At 38.7% G+C, this 17,785-nt stretch overlaps 1 protein-coding gene across 4 annotated transcripts in view; it reads left to right on the top strand.

Moving 5' to 3' along the window:
• The window catches only part of myo18ab (myosin XVIIIA b), a 118,911-nt gene that overhangs the window by 68,882 nt on the left and 32,244 nt on the right, over nucleotides 1-17,785 (top strand). For all 4 annotated transcript variants that reach the window (XM_086079827.1, XM_086079825.1, XM_086079826.1 and 1 more), the window contains 11 exons: nucleotides 2,217-2,409; nucleotides 2,710-2,796; nucleotides 5,272-5,413; nucleotides 5,658-5,817; nucleotides 6,299-6,485; nucleotides 7,561-7,768; nucleotides 8,168-8,277; nucleotides 10,511-10,576; nucleotides 11,823-11,951; nucleotides 16,810-16,953; nucleotides 17,112-17,201. In XM_086079827.1, coding sequence (XP_085935953.1) covers nucleotides 2,217-2,409; nucleotides 2,710-2,796; nucleotides 5,272-5,413; nucleotides 5,658-5,817; nucleotides 6,299-6,485; nucleotides 7,561-7,768; nucleotides 8,168-8,277; nucleotides 10,511-10,576; nucleotides 11,823-11,951; nucleotides 16,810-16,953; nucleotides 17,112-17,201 — 1,516 coding nt within the window. The remainder of the gene's footprint in view (nucleotides 1-2,216; nucleotides 2,410-2,709; nucleotides 2,797-5,271; nucleotides 5,414-5,657; nucleotides 5,818-6,298; nucleotides 6,486-7,560; nucleotides 7,769-8,167; nucleotides 8,278-10,510; nucleotides 10,577-11,822; nucleotides 11,952-16,809; nucleotides 16,954-17,111; nucleotides 17,202-17,785) is intronic.

The following is a 17,785-nucleotide window of genomic DNA, read 5'->3' as shown; positions in this document are numbered from 1 at the left end:
CTTTATTTTTTCTTGCACAACCTTTTGAGGCAATCACTGCAATCACGTGATATTTGTAGTGAGACTTCTGCACCTCTCAATTTTGGCCCACTCTTCATAATTAAGCTGCTTCAGTTGTCTCATGTTTGAAGTGTGCCTCTTCCAGACGGCATGTTTTCTCTCCTTCCACAGATGTTCAATAGAAGTTAGATCAGGCCTTATACTGTAAAAGACAACTTCAGAATAGTTTCAGTGTTTTGCTCTTAGCCATTCTTGGGTGTTTTTAGCTGTGTTTTTGGGGTCATTATACTTTTTGCAAGACCCATGACCTGCAACTGAGACCAAGCTTTTTGACAATGGGCAGCACATTTCTCTCTAGAATACCTTGATAGTCATGAGATTTCATTATACCCTGCACATGTTCAAGGCACCCTATACCAAATGTAGCAAAGCAGCCCCAGAATATAACACAGCCTCCTCCATGTTTCACAGTAGGGACAGTGTTCTTTCTTTGGTATGCTTCATTTTTGCCTCTTGGAACATAGAGCTGGTGTGTCTTGCCAATTAATTGGCAACTAAATAATATTTATTACCTTTAAAAAAAACAAAAAAAAAACAGTGTGCTTAAAAATAAATATAATTCAATATGGAAATAAGTGATACACACTATTATAAATAAATAAGACACTTAAAAAAACGATAAGTATTTATTGTACATTAACTCATTCACTCCCAGCCATTTTTACTGAAGCAACCCCCTTTGCTTTTTACAGGATTTTGACTGATTTTGCAAGAACCACAGAATATTGTGTTCTATTGCTATAAAAAAAAAAACATGGAACTTACCAAAAGAAAGATTAGAGTCTCTTCTTTTATCAGGAAAAAAAAGTGTATTTGTATCTGTTTTCATTTTGCATCAATTAGCATTAGATTATAGCAAAAGTTTATTATATGATGATCATATGTGATATTCACATTCCTGGTGAAAACACTGTCAAAAAGAATTTGTTGTAACATGGCCCTTGCCATTTTTTTGTAATAACTACCATTGCGTTAAGCCCCCTCTTCATGTCAGAAGCTGCATCAAAGCCTTCTGTATGATCTTGCATTTAAAAAAAACACACATTTAAAAAACAACAACATATAAATACGTTGTTGGGATTGAATGCCAAAGCATTAAAAACATATTTACACGTTTTGGGGTTTGAATGAGTTAACTTTAACTAAGGAGGGGAAAAAGGGAAAGAGGGCTATAGCTCCTCAAATGAAAACGAGTCTTCTTTCATAATAACAACACTAGAAAATTTTGAGGCCGTGTGGGGACCCAACATCCAACGAGTCCAAATCTTCTTTCGTCAGCAGGGGAGTCCGACATACTTGTTCCTACTGTGCTATTATGTGTACATGACATGTTCTGTAAAAACATACACATATATACCGGTAATTGTGTGTGTTATATTAGTTTAAGAAGACTGTCCATTGTTGTGACTTAGATGATCAAAACTAGGGATGTTCAATACCACTACCAGTATGAGTACTCAACTCTTGAATAGTCACCGATACCAAATACCAATAGCACTAGTACATAAAATTCCCCCCCAAAAACAATGACAGATAAAAAAGGAAACACCTAATATCCCAATATAGCATTTTTTCCCTTAAAATTGCATGAAATTAATACAATTTTTTTTCTAGTTTTTAATTTCTAGTTCCTGATTGTAAAATGGCCTCAAGAGGGCAGTCGATATTGTACTATATACATATATTTTTTTTTAATGCATAGTGATGACCAATACCTTAAAATAGGCTTGTATCGGCACCATGTTACTCGCCTATCCCTAATCAGAACATATTTTATGACCAATTGAATTTAGGCATAAATTCAGGCAATTCTAAAGGAGTTAACGTCAACTGTAGGTGTAACTGAAAATGTAAGATTTAATATAAACTTACTACAGTAAAACTTAAAACATTTAAAGTGTTTTGTTAATTTAACAAAAGCAAAAAAAAATTGGCAATTAAAAAAACAAGGTGACCCACTTCTGGGTGAGGGAAAACGTCCAAATTTGTTTTTCATCATGAGGGTCTTTTGAGCCACACTTTGTGTGGTCCCTCACCTAGGACCTGTTTTCCATGGGCGACCCTGCCAGGGGCATTAATCACCAGGCAACTTTGCTCTAGGATCATTGGGACAAGATAAGCTGATCCTGAAAATGCCATATTGAATCTGTTTTCAGAGCTCTGAAGTCCAGTCAACACTCTTTGTGCTCGCTTCTGATCGTGGACACACCAGGATTCCAGAACCCTCATCTTGCTCAGCAGCAGCGAGGAGCTACGTTTGAGGAGCTTTGTCATAACTACACACAGGAGAGGCTGCAGACCTTGTTCCATGAACGAACCTTTGTCCAAGAATTGGATCGATACAAAGAGGTGCTGTTGGGCCATTAGATGCGTAACTGAAAAGTGGCAGTACCAGGAAATAAACAGTCATGCAAGGAACACATCAATATGTACTCACACAATGATCACAATAGTTTCATTCTAGTGTATTTAAGTTGTCTCATGTTTAGCTTAAATTATTTCTGAATTAAATAAATAATTGTCACAATGTTGCACTTACAATAAGATTATTTTAACCCAATCCAGTAAAGACTATAACTGAATATTTGTATAGATTTTTGCTTACAGTTTAGATGACTAACCCATCACCTTATCCCCTCCTGCATTTAGGAAAACATAGAACTTGCTTTAGATGACATAGAGTCCAGTCCTTCAGTGTCTGTAGCAGCTATCGACCAAGCGTCAGCTCAAGCTCTGGTAAGCAGAATCCTCTGCTTTTTGTGCCTGTTTCAGGAGTCTGCAAATGTAAAGTCACAAAGGTCATTATCCTCATCTTGAGCTTGCTCACGTGGCCTATTTGTCTGAATGAAAGATGATCTCAGATGTGCCAAAAATTGTTTAAACTTTATTTCTGATGAGAACATCAATGAAATGAAATGGTCTAAACATATACAACACACACAAATAATTGACCACTGAGCTTGCAAATAATCATGCTTAGTCATTTATTCACTCCCAGCCATTTTCACTGAAGCAATCCCTTTCACTCCCGGCTGTTTCACTGGATTTTGACTGATTTTGCAAGGCCCACACAACATTGTGTTCTATTGCTATAGAAACATGAACTCTACCAAATCAAAGATTAGTCTCTTCTTTCATCAGGAAAAAAAGTATATATCTATCTGTTTCCGTTTTGCAGCAATTAGCATTAGAATATAGTTAAGTTTCATCATTATTCACAAATCGATTTAGAAATGTGAATAAAATAGATTTTTTTTTTTTACATGGCCCTGGTTCATCTCTTTTGCTCTGCTGCCACCTGCTAATAACTTAATAACTACAATTTCTTCAACCGTTCAAAGCCTTCTTTCTGTATGCTATAGCATGAAAAAAACATTTTTAAAAACTTATAAATACATCTTTGGGACACTTAACACATTTAAAATAGAATGTATTTATATGTTTTTGGGAGCAAATGAGTTAATATGTTCCAGAAAAGTTTTGTCCAGAATTGGTAGGAACAGGGCCTAGCCAATGTGACAGCCTAGGTGAGATTTTATTTGGCTCCCTATTTACTGTAAAAACCTGTGAATATTATGCTCCCATGAATAATACGCCCACCCAAAATTACCCTTAAAAGGAACCCCGACTGTAATGACAAGTTTGCTCTATATGACTTATTTGATTGTTACTAACATAACTATAACATACTAAAACAACATTTTTCAAAAGTAATTTCCAGTTTAATACATTTTGTAGAAACCTTATGTACGCCACCATTATTGTTTTCGTCGCAGTCCATTTTGGGTAGTGACGTAGTTGCTGCTCACATTGCAAAGAAAAACAATTACGAACCATACTATAGAATCAGTGAAACGAAGTCAAAATGTCACACTGCGCGCCTTTTGGATGTCATTTTCAAAGGGCCGGGAGTATAAAAAAAGCGTGAGGTAAGCTTTCCTAAAGAAATTAAGTGAAGAAAACAGAGTACGCTTGCCGAAAGACCCTAGTCTAACTGTTATGGTTAATTGAGAATGTAATTTGGGATATATTTCAAATGCCAATGTTTAATTTCAGATTAGCCTCTACATCTAATTTGCTAATGGGATTTAACTATCAACATGATATAAGATTTTATGCATATGAAAATGCAGTAGTTTGTTTTCATTGAGTTTTCATATCACATGCATATTTATATAAGAAACCAAACACATCTTTGCAATGCCCATTCACAATTGTAATGCCTGCCACACAAATGAGATGTTTGTCAGTAGTAAAGATTCATTACAAGAAGTTATTTCAACACAATAGTTGAATCCAATTAAATGGAGTAAAGGTCAATATTCTTCACAATCTCTTATTATTTAAATGGTTGATCTTAGGTGTGTTTTGCTATGTGTAGAGACGTGATTAGACTCTATACCTGCTGCTTTTTTAATTGTTTTGTTCATGGAGTTACTTCAGTTAAATCTTTATCCACAGAAACAAAAGCAGACAAATAAACATATGCATGCAATTTTTGGCTGTTGCCTCAATGCTATTACTCTGGTTATGGCTCAGTCTAACATGAATAGGAATCAAAGGTGTGAATAATGATGCCCTTTAGGGCCTTCTTAAGAGCCTCTCCCTTGCTTTCTGCATTTAAGTGATGTGCTAAATTGCACAGCAAAATGCTCAGGCTTGTTTGAGTTTTTTTTTTTTTATCATTGCGTTTTTTTTAATATGGTCTTATGATCTGAGTAAATTATGATTTGATTATCAATGCAAAAATGTTCCAAAAGATTGCATTTTTCTTTACTGTGTGACTACTTACTACTCTTAAAGATTTATTTTCAATAATGTTTAGTTCTTCTACTTTTATTAAACCTGGTAATATTCCACCTTTCTATTTCTGTTCACTGGGATTTCATTGCCTACAGTATTACCTTTTTATCTTGTCGATAATTTAGCTGCAACAGTACAACACGTCTTAGAACACTAATATGTTGATTTAAAAAAAATAAAAATACTCTGGCTCAATGTTTCTTTCACATATGTATCCTGTATTGTTGTTAAGAAATATAGTGAAGTTCAATCAAGAAATTTGTTTTGAATCAACATTCAATGCTTTAGATTCAGGAATGTAATAGTTGTAGTGTTGTTGGATGAGCAGCAGATGTGTCTTTGTGTGATTTATGGGAAATTGTTGTATATGTTGGGTCAAAACTGATTTATCTTTGCTGTATATTTCAGGTTCGTACTCTGGCCAGGACCGATGAAGCCCGTGGCCTTCTCTGGCTGATGGAAGAAGAGGCAGTTAATCCTGGCGGTTCAGAGGAGACCATGCTGGAAAGGCTCTTCAACTACTATGGCTCAGCACAGGGAGACCGGAAAGGTGAAGTGTAACTGTCAATTAAAACATCTATTCACTACAGATACCGTAAAAGCTCCGGAAAATCCAAAGTACACACAGCTATGCAGAAAGACTAGAGACAAATCAGGCTCGTCCCAGCAATTGTTAGCATATTAAGGTTCCATAGGAATATGCAACTCCATACTCACCACAGATCACATTAAAGACATAAGACCAATCAATTCATGACATTCTGGCATCAATTGAATAATGAATACACTTACAGGAGCCAATCTGCTGCTACGAGGACAGAAGCCCCACTCCTTTCTGCTGGGCCACAGTCATGGGACGGACTGGGTGGAATACAATACTCAAGGCTGGCTTAGCCATGCCAAACATAACCCTGCTGCCCAGAATGCAGCCACTCTACTGCAAGACTCCCAAAAGTAAGATCTTCTGATATTAGTGTGGCATTACTGCTTCAACCAGTCAGAACATTGAGAGCAAACTTTCAAATATGATTACAGAAACTGTGCATATTGTGTTGAATATTATTATTTTAAAAAGCCAAGCCAGTCCTTTATTAAACATATACAGTACACTCTTAAAAACAATTAGGTCAAAAGTAACCCAATTATGGATAAAAAATTGACCAATCAACTTTATGGGTAAATTTGACTTCTGTGTTTTTTTTAATACGAAATGACCCTTTTTTTTTCTTTCTTTTTTTACCTAAGTAAAGGATCTGAACAATATTTAAGAGTTGTTTTACACTAAAAGACCCATTTCTTGACTCAAAGTTGTCTCAAATTGACCCAAGTAGAGGATCGGTCCATTTTTGACTCATAGTTGGGTTATTTTTGACCCAGCTGTTTTTAGAGTGTACATAATGCCACATGATACTGTACTTTATGTGTCACATTAAAGGAAAAACATCAGCGGTTTGTTTATGGGCCGAGCAAGTGGGGCGACAGTATTATCAGGCTCCATTGCTGGTCTGGAAGGAAGCTCACAACTGGCCCTGCGACGGGCCACGAGCATGAGGAAGACCTTCACTACAGGTGTAGCTGCTGTCAAGAAGAAGAGTTTGTGTATTCAGGTCAAACTTCAGGTGGTAAGTAAAAAAGATGTATATACTCTATTTGTCTAAACAAAACAGAAAAAAACACATTCATAATTGTCACTAATTTCATCAATGTGATACTACTGTACAGTGTTCCTTCGCAACTTTGTGGTTTGGTTATTGTAGATTCACTCTATTGCAGATTTTCATTTGACTTTTGTAACCCGGTTTCTGGTTAAGGTAAGCCATTTTAGGATTAGAAAGAAAAACTTGAATGTAGTTTACTCATTTGCTCCCAAAAACGTTTACAAACGTTCTATTTTAAAATATTGACATGGTCCCAAAAACATATTTATACATTTTTTACGTTTTATTTTTTTGATGCGAGAGCTAAGATAAGGCTTTGATGCAGCCTCTGACCTGAGGAGGTTGCTTAAAGCAATGGTAGTTATTACCCCCCCAAAAAACGGCCAGCAGGTGGTAGCAGAGTATAAGAGATCAACCAGGCCCATGTTGCAACAAGCTCCTTTTCCGACAACAGGTTTGTGAATAATGATGAAACTTAGATATATTCTAATGCTAATTGCTGCAAACCGGAAACAGATACAAATGTACTTTTTTTCCTAATGAAAGAAGAGACTCTAATATTTCTTTTGGTAGGTTGCATGTTTTTATAGCAATAGAACACAATATTCTGGGGGCCTTGCAAAATCAGTTGATATCCAGTAAAAGAGCCAAGAGTGAAGGGCGTTGCTTCAGTGAAAATGGCTGAGAGTTAATGAGTTAAGCTGATATTCTATCGTCGTTGTCTCCACGTGCTGCTGAGGTGCGGAGCTCACATCCGCTCACAATAATTTATGAATGCAGCCTATGATAAATGGCTTGGATTTTACATTTTGCATTTAAAAAAAAAAAAATTTTTTTAAGTGTAACAAGTGTTTAGAAGGGTGGTAGCTAAAATAAAATAAAATATGTATCACCATCGAAAAGTGAGGGAACACTGTATACGTACTTTCGCACCTTCCTGTATATTATATTTATGTGTATATGTACATTTCCAAAAAGGTAGGCTCTAGACATTTTAGAGAAAAGCAATAGCAAATTGACTCGCATATTTTTTCTTTAGGATGCCCTGATTGACATGGTGCGTCGCTCCAAAGTCCATTTTGTCCATTGCCTGCTGCCCAAAGCAGAGGCGGTCGGTGGAGGAAGCGAACTGCGTGTTACACATGGAGAGAGTGCAGATTCAGGCCTCATGACATTAGATGTGGGTCTTCTAAGAGCTCAGCTCCGAGGATCCAAACTGCTGGATGCACTGCGCATCTATAGACAAGGTAATTAATTAAGTTTTCTCCACAAATACTGTAATTAGGAAAATCATATAAATAAAAAGAAGTATTTAATTGGTGCAATGTTTTCTGATCTTATTTGTTTTTTACTATTAAGGCTGTTTATGTAAACCTAACAGTGTATACCTTTTTCTTAACTTGTGAGTGACCAGGAGACAAATACTTAGATTTGACAATTACTGTAGCTGCATTCATTGTACAACTGTTATGCAAATTGTAGCCATTTTATATTTCATCTCAATTTAACCAATTATTCTGTAATTTTTACCCCCCAGAATTATTTGTGGTCATCTGTAGAAGCTTGAGATGCTGTTGGCTGTTCTTAAGATGTTTGTGTTTGCTGACTTTTTTCTTTCTTTGTTCATTCTTCCAACTTGCATCCAGGATACCCAGACCACATGGTGTTCTCAGAGTTCCGAAGGCGTTTTGATGTCCTTGCACCACATTTGACCAAGAAGCATGGACGTCACTACATTGTGACTGATGAGAAGAGGGTGAGAGTAATATTTTTCAGTGTTTATAAATCTGGCATGGTGGATGAAATAATAGATATTCACTTTCATTGTACAATATTAAAACTGCATGATCCAATATTGTACTGGTTAGCACATCTGCCTCACAGTCAGTAGGTCCGGGAGAATCTCTGTTGCCTGTACTCCCTGTTTTTGAGTAGGTTTGCTCTGCGTACTTCTTTTTCTTCCGACATCCCAAATATGCTTCTGAGGTTTATTGAAAACTTTAAATTGCCATTGTTGTGAATATAAACCTGGATGGGTGTTGAGATATATTTTCAGATTCAGAAAACTTTTATTCCCATATGGCAATTAAGGAGCAGAGAGAGGCTTTATAGACACAACTTTACAACATAAATAAATAAATGAGTAAGAATAGAAATAAAAATAAGTACAACTTTAGGTCGGAGGCGAATAGCCTTGGGAACAAAGCAGCATCTCCTCTGGGTCCAGCTGGTTAGACACTGTAGCACGCGACTGGGTTTGAGTCTCTTGAATGCCGGGAAGAGAGCGTGGGAGGAGTCCTTCAGCATCCAGGCATCATGCCACAAACCAACTGTTCTTATCCAACAGTGAGTGAGCAACCGAGAAGTAAAATTATTTTGTTTTGAATGGCATGTCCGTAGAATGACCTTATCAACAAATTTCAATGTTTAACGTTACAAGGTTATGGTATCGATATCAGTGTAATAAATAATGAGACCAGTGTCACTTGTGTACAACTGCTGTAAATGGTTAGATTGCATAAAGGTAAAAACAAATGGCAGAGGATTTTGGACAATGTTTGAAGTTCAAAATGTAATAATTTATTTTAGTTTTTAAGGTTGCTAGATGGTGGCCATTACACCATCTTTCTTAAGATCCTTCATGTTTAGCCAATGCCAGTACAGTAGTTTAGTGCAGCATGTATGTAAGGCAGTGCATGGCTCATGACTTTTTTTTGTTACTCGGAGCACAATGGCCCCAAACCTGAAATTTGTAAATGGAAAATAAACACACTGTAAACTGACATGCAAAGTAAATATTCATCCCACTCATGTTCGATATATTATTAATAAATGGTCAGAAGTTGGTAAGCAACAAAAAATATTCAAGAATAGTAATTATATTATTAATAAATGAGCAGAAGTTGGTAAGCAACAAAAAATATTCAAGAATAGTAATTATAGTAATACTATTCAAAAATGGTAACTGCACCGAAGAGGGCTGGGATAGGCTCCGGCATGCTTGCGATCTTCAAATTTACTGGCGCAAGTAAATTAAAATAGTATTTGCATTGCCTCAAATTTTAGGGGCAAAATGCCACCATTTATGTCTGAAGCCCAGGGCAGCTATATTTATGTATTGAGCTTTTTGCATGTGACGTCAAACGGCAAACGAGCCACTTGCCTGTATTGTAACCATTGAATCTCATACAGCGTAAAGTCCTTTATCTAATCGATTATCTTGCCAAATTCAATTAATCTGCTGAATTTCATTTCTGAAGGAAAGGTTTGTGGATTCCCTTTCTTTATCCACAAATGTAGCCACAGAAGTTGCCCAGGGCCCAAGCCATTGCTGAAATCCCTCCAGAACACAACAATATGGTATAATTTGACTCCATTCAAGATTATCAGCCATAGTGAAGTACAGCACCACTTTTTGATTCTACAGTACCATGTGACTGTTAGAATAAAGCATGTTCTGTTGGACAGTATCAGTAACCTTGTTACTGTTTAGAATTGTGTCTAATGCATGAACAACCCTTTGCACATTAAAATGTGACAGTTTGTTTCAAAACAAGCTCATACAACACAGGTAAAAAAAACATTGTGTTTTGAACATACAATCACTGGATTAGCTTTGACACAAATCAGTGAGCTGGGTGTGAATCTTAGAGCATTTGGAAAGTATGTGCAAATATTGGCCATAGTAAATACAACCACATGAAATGTCCTGAACAAGATAGAAACCACAAGGAAAACAACTGTTGACAACGATTTTGAGAGCTTTTAGTGATATCGCGAGTGATGTCAAGAGATAAATAATCACTGTACATCACAGTAGTAGTGTAAATACACTGTACTCCTGTCTTCCAATAGCAGATACAATGTGTTTTATCTGAGATCTGGGTGGAGGGAAAGAGGCCTACATTCTAAAGGCAATAATGTCATTTGATTTGTTAAATTGTTCATGTGTACTGTATGTGTCAGTTTCTTGTATTTTTGGTTTCCAGGCAGTGGAGGAATTGCTGGAATCCTTGGATTTTGAGAAAAGCAACTACCATAAGGGACTAAGCCGGGTGAGTGGAGGACATACTGTTTTTATTAAAATTACATATGTGCTTATCGGTAAAGTGTTTCCGTTCTAGTGTAGAAATTGGTTAGACCCTTACAAAACTTGATGATGCTTAGATTTCACAATGACTTTGAGCAAAATATACTGTGGACTGTAGACAGTATTATTAAGTGAATACAATAAAATATTCAGTTGCAAATTATTTGCTTGCAATAACTACATGATGCCTGTGACCTACATTAAGTACGGCGATTGACTTGCCCTGGGTGAACTCCTTTGTCTTTTGTGTTTGGGTCATTATCGGGCTGCGTGATGAAGGATGTCCCAATCTGTTTGGTTTTATCTTTCTTTAAATTGAAAAAGAACATTTCCGTCAGTAGGAGGGTGGGCGGCGCGTTGGAAAATTGCATTATTTACGCAATCATAGTTACATATAGTATAGTATAGTTTGAGCTGTGTGCCCACGACGATGCTCAGCTACTGTCTTTAGGGTTTTTTGTTTTACGCTTCCTCCTTTTTAGTTGAATTATTGGACAAATTATGATCATTGTAATTTTCAAAATATTTCGATATTTAGATTAATCAAACCCCTCCGACTGAGCACGTCACAACTTGCGGGGCCGGGATGTGGGGGTCGGGGTCACACACGGACGCACAAACAGGGCCTGCAAGCAGTCTTCAACTGCCCACATCACCACGTCACGTGATCTTGCATTTTGTCTGTATAAACGCACTATGCGCGCCAGTTTCATCGTTCCAAGCCCCCCCCAAGTCAATTTGCTTCCACGAAAGTTAAGCACGGCGTGCGCTCCCGACTCCCCTGATTTCAATGCAAATGATGGAGGCCACAACGATTGGCCGGGTCTTGGCTATATTCCGTCCAATAATGGCGCGCCATAGCGCAAACGCCCCTTTTGAACTGCACCCATCTACGAAAATGCCAAAAGAAAGAAAACTCCACCCATGTGCAAAGTTAGACTGCACTTTGCGCTAGACTTGACTGGGAACGAAGATGTGACCCATTATGTTTTGTGATGCTGTGAAATTTTGGTGACATTGACTTCCTTAACCGTAACAATGTGCTGTTACTACCTCCCTTGCTTGCTTTGCAGTGGTTGAGAAATGCAGTTTAAAAATTAGAATTCTTGAAAATTGCTATAGTAGTGACTAAAATCTCAAAACAAAATTTAAAATGTATTAAAGTTTGGGACTTAGTGTAATTACTGTCTTTTTCTGCTTTCCTTGCTCAGGTTTTCTTCAGAGCAGGCACTCTGTCAAGGCTGGAGGAGCAACGGGTTGTTCAGACCAGAAGAAACATCTCTCTATTCCAGGGTGCGTGCAGGGGATATTTGGCCAGGCAAGCTTTCAAAAAGAGAAAGGTAAGACTTCTACACATTTGAGGAAAGGTTAACGCTTAAGCCCCTATCCCACTGAGCTGCAAATGTTGCGTTTCGACAGGGTTTGGAATATGTGCATTTTGTTGTTTTTGTCATTTTAATTAGTCGTTGTTGTCAAAGACATTGTGAATCCATCATTTTGCATTTGCTCATAATACCGTCATAATTTGTCATAAGACGTGTTGCAAAGTTCTTTCCAAGGTCCCATTCATAAATTCACTCTGACGCCCATATACTACGGTAAGAGCGCGTGCTTATGTTCAGGCGGAGCAGGCTCCGTATGGAGCAGCACACGCAAATCATATTTCTAAAACAAAAATCTAGGTTGGAGATAACATATTTTTTAGTTTGTATTTCATGTTTTAAATGTGCTCAATGTGCCCATGCACTGTTGGCAGCATGGACAGTCAAGCCGATGAAATACCTCCTCCTTCTTTTCCTTTCGGCTTTTCCTTTCAGGGGTCGCCACAGCGAATCAGTTGCCTCCATCTAACCCTGTCATCTGCATCCTCTGCTCTCACACTAACTACCTTCATGTCCTCTTTACCTACATCCATAAACCTCCTCTTTGGTCTTCCTCTAGACCTCCTGCCTGGCACTTATAAACTCAGCATACTTCTGCCAATATACTCACTATCTCTCCTCTGGGCATGTCCAAACCATCTCAGTCTGGCCTCTCTGACTTTACCTCCAAAGCTTCTAAACATGTGCTGTCCCTCTGATGTACTAATTCCTGATTCTATCCATTCTGGCCATTCCCAAAGAGAACCTCAGCTTCTTCATTTCTGCCACCTTCAGTTCTGCCTCCTGTCTTTTCCTCAGTGACACTGTCTCCAGACCAAACAACATCGCTGGTCGCACCAGTTTTATACATTTTTCTTTTCATTTAAGCTGAAACTCTTCTATCACAGCTGACACTTTTCTCCACCCGTTCCAGTCTGCCTGCACACGCTTCTTCACTTCTTTTCCACACTCTCCATTGCTCTGGACTGTTGACCCTAATTACTTAAACTCTTCCACCTTCTTAGTCTCTTCTCCCTGTGACCTCACTCTTCCACTTGGGTCCCTACCATTCACACACAAATACTCCGTCTTGCTACGACTAACCTTCTTTCCCCTCGTTTCCAGGGCAAACCTCCATGCCTCTAGCTTCTCCTCCGCCTGTTCCCTGCTCTCACTCCAGATCACAATGTCATCTGCAAACATCATAGTCCATGGAGATTCCTGTCTAACCTCATCTGTCATCCTGTCTATTACCATAGCAAACAAGAAGGGGCTCAGAGCTGATCCCTGATGTAGTCCCACTTCCACTTTGAACTCCTCCGTCACACCTACTGCACACCTCACCACTGTCTTACAGTCGTCATACATGTCCTGTACCACTTGAACATACTTCTCTCCTACTCCAGACTTCCTCATACAAAACCACAGCTCCTCTCTGGGCACCCTGTTATAAGCTTTCTCCAGATCTACAAAGACACAATGCAGCTCCTTCTGACCTTCTCTGTAATTCTCTGTCAACATCCTTAAAGCAAATACTGCATCTGTGGTACTCTTTTTTTTTTTTTTTGGCATGAAACCATACTGCTGCTCACAAATGTTCACGTCTGCCCTCAGTCTAGCTTCAACTACTATTTTCTATAGCTTCATTGTGTGGCTCATCAGCTTTATTCCTCTGTATTTGCCACAACTCTGCACGTCTCCCTTGTTCTTAAAAATGGGCACCAGTACACTTCTCCTCCATTCCTCAGGCATCTTCTCACTATCTAGCATCCTGTTGAACAACCCAGTCAGAAATTCGACCTCTCTTAGATACTTCCATACCTCCACAGGTAAATTATCAGTGCCCTTCTCACTTCATCCTTACTAATCTTTGCTACTTCCTGGTCTACAAGTCACCTCTTCTATTCTTTGTTCGCTCTCATTTTCCTCATTCATCAACTCTTCAAAGTAATCTTTCCATCTTCCCATCACACTACTGGCATCTGTCAACACACTTCCATCCCTATCCTTTATTACCCTAACCTGTTGCACATCCTTCCCATCTTTGTCTCTTTGCCTTGCCAACCTGTATAGATCAGTCTCTCCCTCCTTACTGTCCAACCTAGCATACAAGTCATTGTAAGCCCCTTGATTGGCCTTTGCCACTTCTACTTTCACCTTACGCTGTATTTCCCTGTACTCCTGTCTACTTTCGTCAGTCCTCTCAGTGTCCCACTTCTTCTTAGCTAACCTCTTTTTCTGGATCCACTTCTGCACCTCCTCATTCCACGACCAAGTCTCCTTATCTCCTTTCCTTCCAGATGACACACCAAGGACTGTCCTACCTGTCTCCCTGATCACATTTGCTGTAGTTGTCCAGTCATCTGGAAGCACCTCCTGACCATCCAGAGTGTGTTTCAACTCTTTCGTGAAAGTCATACAACACGTTTCCTTTTTCAGCTTCCACCGTTTTGTCCTCTGCTCTGCCTTTGCCGTCTTTGTCTTCCTCACCACCAGAGTCATCCTACACACTACCATCCTATGCTGTCTGGCTACCCTCTCACCTACCAATACTTTGCCGTTGCTGATCTCCTTCAGGTTACACCGTCTACACAAGATGTAGTCTACCTGTGTACTCCTACCTCCACTCTTGTAGGTCACCCTATGTTCCTGCCTCTTCTGGAAGAAAGTATTCACGACAGCCATTTCCATTCTTTTTGCAAAGTCAACCAACCATCTGTCCTTTTGCATTCCTCTCTTGGATACCAAACTTGCCCATCACCTCCTCATCACCATTTCCTGCACCAACATGTCCATTGAAGTCTGCACCAATGACAACTCTCTCACTTCTAGGGATGCTCTGCATCATTTCATCAAGGTCCAACCAAAAGTTCTCCTTCTCCTCCAGCTCACATCCTACCTGTGGCGCATACACACTAACAACATTGATCATCACACCTTCGATTCCTAGCTTCAGGCTCATCACTCTATCTGACACTTTTTTTTTTACCTCCAGAACGTTCCTAACAAACTGCTCCTTCACAATAACTTCTACTCCATTTCTCTTCCTATCTACACCATGATAGAACAACTTGAACCCTGCTCCTAAACTTCTAGCTTTGCTCCCTTTCCACCTGGTCTCCTGAACACACAGTATAACCACCTTCCTCCTCTATATCATGTCAACCAGGTCTCTAACTTTTCCTGTCGTAGTTCCAACATTCAAAGTCCCTACTCTCAGTCCTAGACTCTTGGTGTTCCTCTTTTCTTTCTTCCTACGGACACACCTTCCTTCTGTCTTTCTTCGACCAAAAGTAGTCCAGTTTCCACCGGCACCATGTAGGTCAACAGCACTGATGCCGGTCATTGTTAACTCAGGCCTCCACCGATCCGGTTTGGAAGTCTTATATTGATTTGGCCAAAGTTTTACGTCTGATGCCCTTCCTGACACAACCCTCTGTATTTATCCAAGCTTGGGACCGGCACAAGAAGACACTGGCTTGTAACCCCTTGCGGCTACATTAAGCCAATGAAATTCCTCCAAAACGCAATAAGATGTTGCGGCCCGGGCAGTAAGCTATATGAACATTAAATATCAACAGCATCCGACTCCCTGAAAGAAAGGTTTAAGCCGATTAAGTGTCAAAATGAAATTGGACATTTATTTGTGCAGTCCACATCATCGCTGTGCACACAACACGGCCCTGTTCATTTTGGACTTATTTTCTGGTCTATTGTGCTATAAAAACGTGTATGATGTCGTCAAGTTCTGCCATAATTTGAATAGCACTCTTACCCATCTCTGGTTTCATAATCTTCCTTTGGAAGTGACTGGCGAACACAGCCAACCTGTGTTTGTGTGTGCAATTACGGTGGCATATGAATGAAAATCGTGACTGAACATAATTCGCAAATCATTGTATTCTGTTGTAGTATGTTTATGTTGAACACAACGTCCCAATTTCATTGGAATTGGGTTTGCAAATACGTATGTTTCTCAATAAATTAAACTAGGTTTAAAATCAGATGTCAAGGACAATACTTTAAGTATAAAAACTATTTTCCAATTAATTACATTTGCTTTTATATTTTTTTTCTCTCTCAATTCTCCCTCATACTTTACACCTTTTTACAGGGAAAGTATATATGGGGTTAGAGAAAAGGTAGAAATTGAGGGGAAAAAACCTGCACAATGACAAAATGTGAACCTCCTTTGAGGAATACACAGAGCAGATCCTGACAACTTTTTATTCCTTCAGATAGTAGTCTTCTCTCTCGCTCCACTCTATCCCATTGCCATTGCAAGAGTTGAGAGTGGTGGAGCATGGCGAGTTGTGCTGCCATCTAGCCAACACTAAGCCAAATTAAATAGTTGACCATAGACAAACCCCCCACCACACTTTCGCTGCCACCCCATCGCTTTCAGCTTTGTATCAATGTTGCATATGTAGCTGCCTTTCTGGAGTCAGGTATGAAGGAGAGGTAGAGGCCCCAATGAGGATAAGCGGTATTGGGGTGGATGGAAAGAATGGGACCGGAATTATTTTGTTGCGACTCTTATGTCTGGTATTGTTGAACGTGCTGAAAAGTATATTGTGATGGCAGGGATGGGGACACAAAGGCAGGAACAGACAACTACTACTGTACACAACTACAATTTATTGGGGAAAAATGGACTAATACAAGAAGAACTATTGTTATCAAAGTGAATCCTGTTATAAACAAGGCCAAGTTGAACATCAGCACAAAGTACAACAACCAAACAAAGTTTTACATTTATTATTATTCTCCCATTCAGTCTTGTTTTGTTCTTGTCTTCTAATGAAAACTTTCAATCTGTATACTTTCTGTCTGACAGATCCAGGATTTAGCGATTCGTTGTATCCAGAAGAACATAAAGAAGAATCGTGGGGTGAAAGGTTGGCCATGGTGGAAGCTTTTCACTACCGTCAGACCTCTAATTGAGGTGCAACTCACAGAGGAACAAATCCGTGGCAAGGATGTAAGCATAAAACGCATACCATCAGGTGGTTTCCGCTTTCCTTGGATTTCTTTTCGCAAATAAATTAATAATCAATTAGTAATTGAGTTCAATATTTTAATGAGTCAAGTATTGAGATTAATTTTCTATCATGCATCTTAATGCCATTTACTTTCTAGGAAGAGATCCTCCAGCTGAAGCAGAAGCTGGAGAAGGTAGAGAAAGAAAGGAATGAACTGAGACTCAACAGTGATCGTCTTGAGAGCAGGGTAAGCTTTATAAACAACCATCCATCTATCCATTCATTTTCCGAACCGCTTATCGCTGTATAAACAATTACAATTGATTAATTGCAATTGGTAAGCATTTTTAACAAACAATGTGTGGTATAGATGCTTACCAATATACCAAACGTGAGAAAAAGTGTACTTCTTGTAATTTATTCATAAATAAGTCATAATTATTTACCTATTTATTTCACATGATTGTTGAATACTCATCAGATTCAATCAGATTTCTACAAAATAATGTGACCACACAGAAATATTTTTCCATAGTTTTCATTGGTTTTATCACAACAGTAAGCAAGAACAAAAGAAGCTGTGACATCATGTTTGTCTTCTGCATGCTACTAGTGTTTAGTAAATATTTAGAAAAACGTGACTGCACTACAGTAAAGATGGAATTTTCAAGTACAATGTTCCCTCACTTTTCGCGGGTGTTACGTTCCACGCCCAGTCTCCAAAAAAACACAAAATATCGAGGTACAACCCAAGATAAAACCCGTAATGTATGAATTTTGGAACCGTGAAGTAGCGAGAGATCACTGTATAGTATAAAACACCAGAAACAA

This window comes from Leptonotus elevatus, chromosome 7 (genome assembly GCF_054856555.1).
Source record: "Leptonotus elevatus isolate MCC_2025b chromosome 7, RoL_Lele_1.0, whole genome shotgun sequence".
Lineage (NCBI taxonomy): Eukaryota > Metazoa > Chordata > Actinopteri > Syngnathiformes > Syngnathidae > Leptonotus > Leptonotus elevatus.
This window is presented reverse-complemented; position numbering and strand designations above follow the sequence as displayed.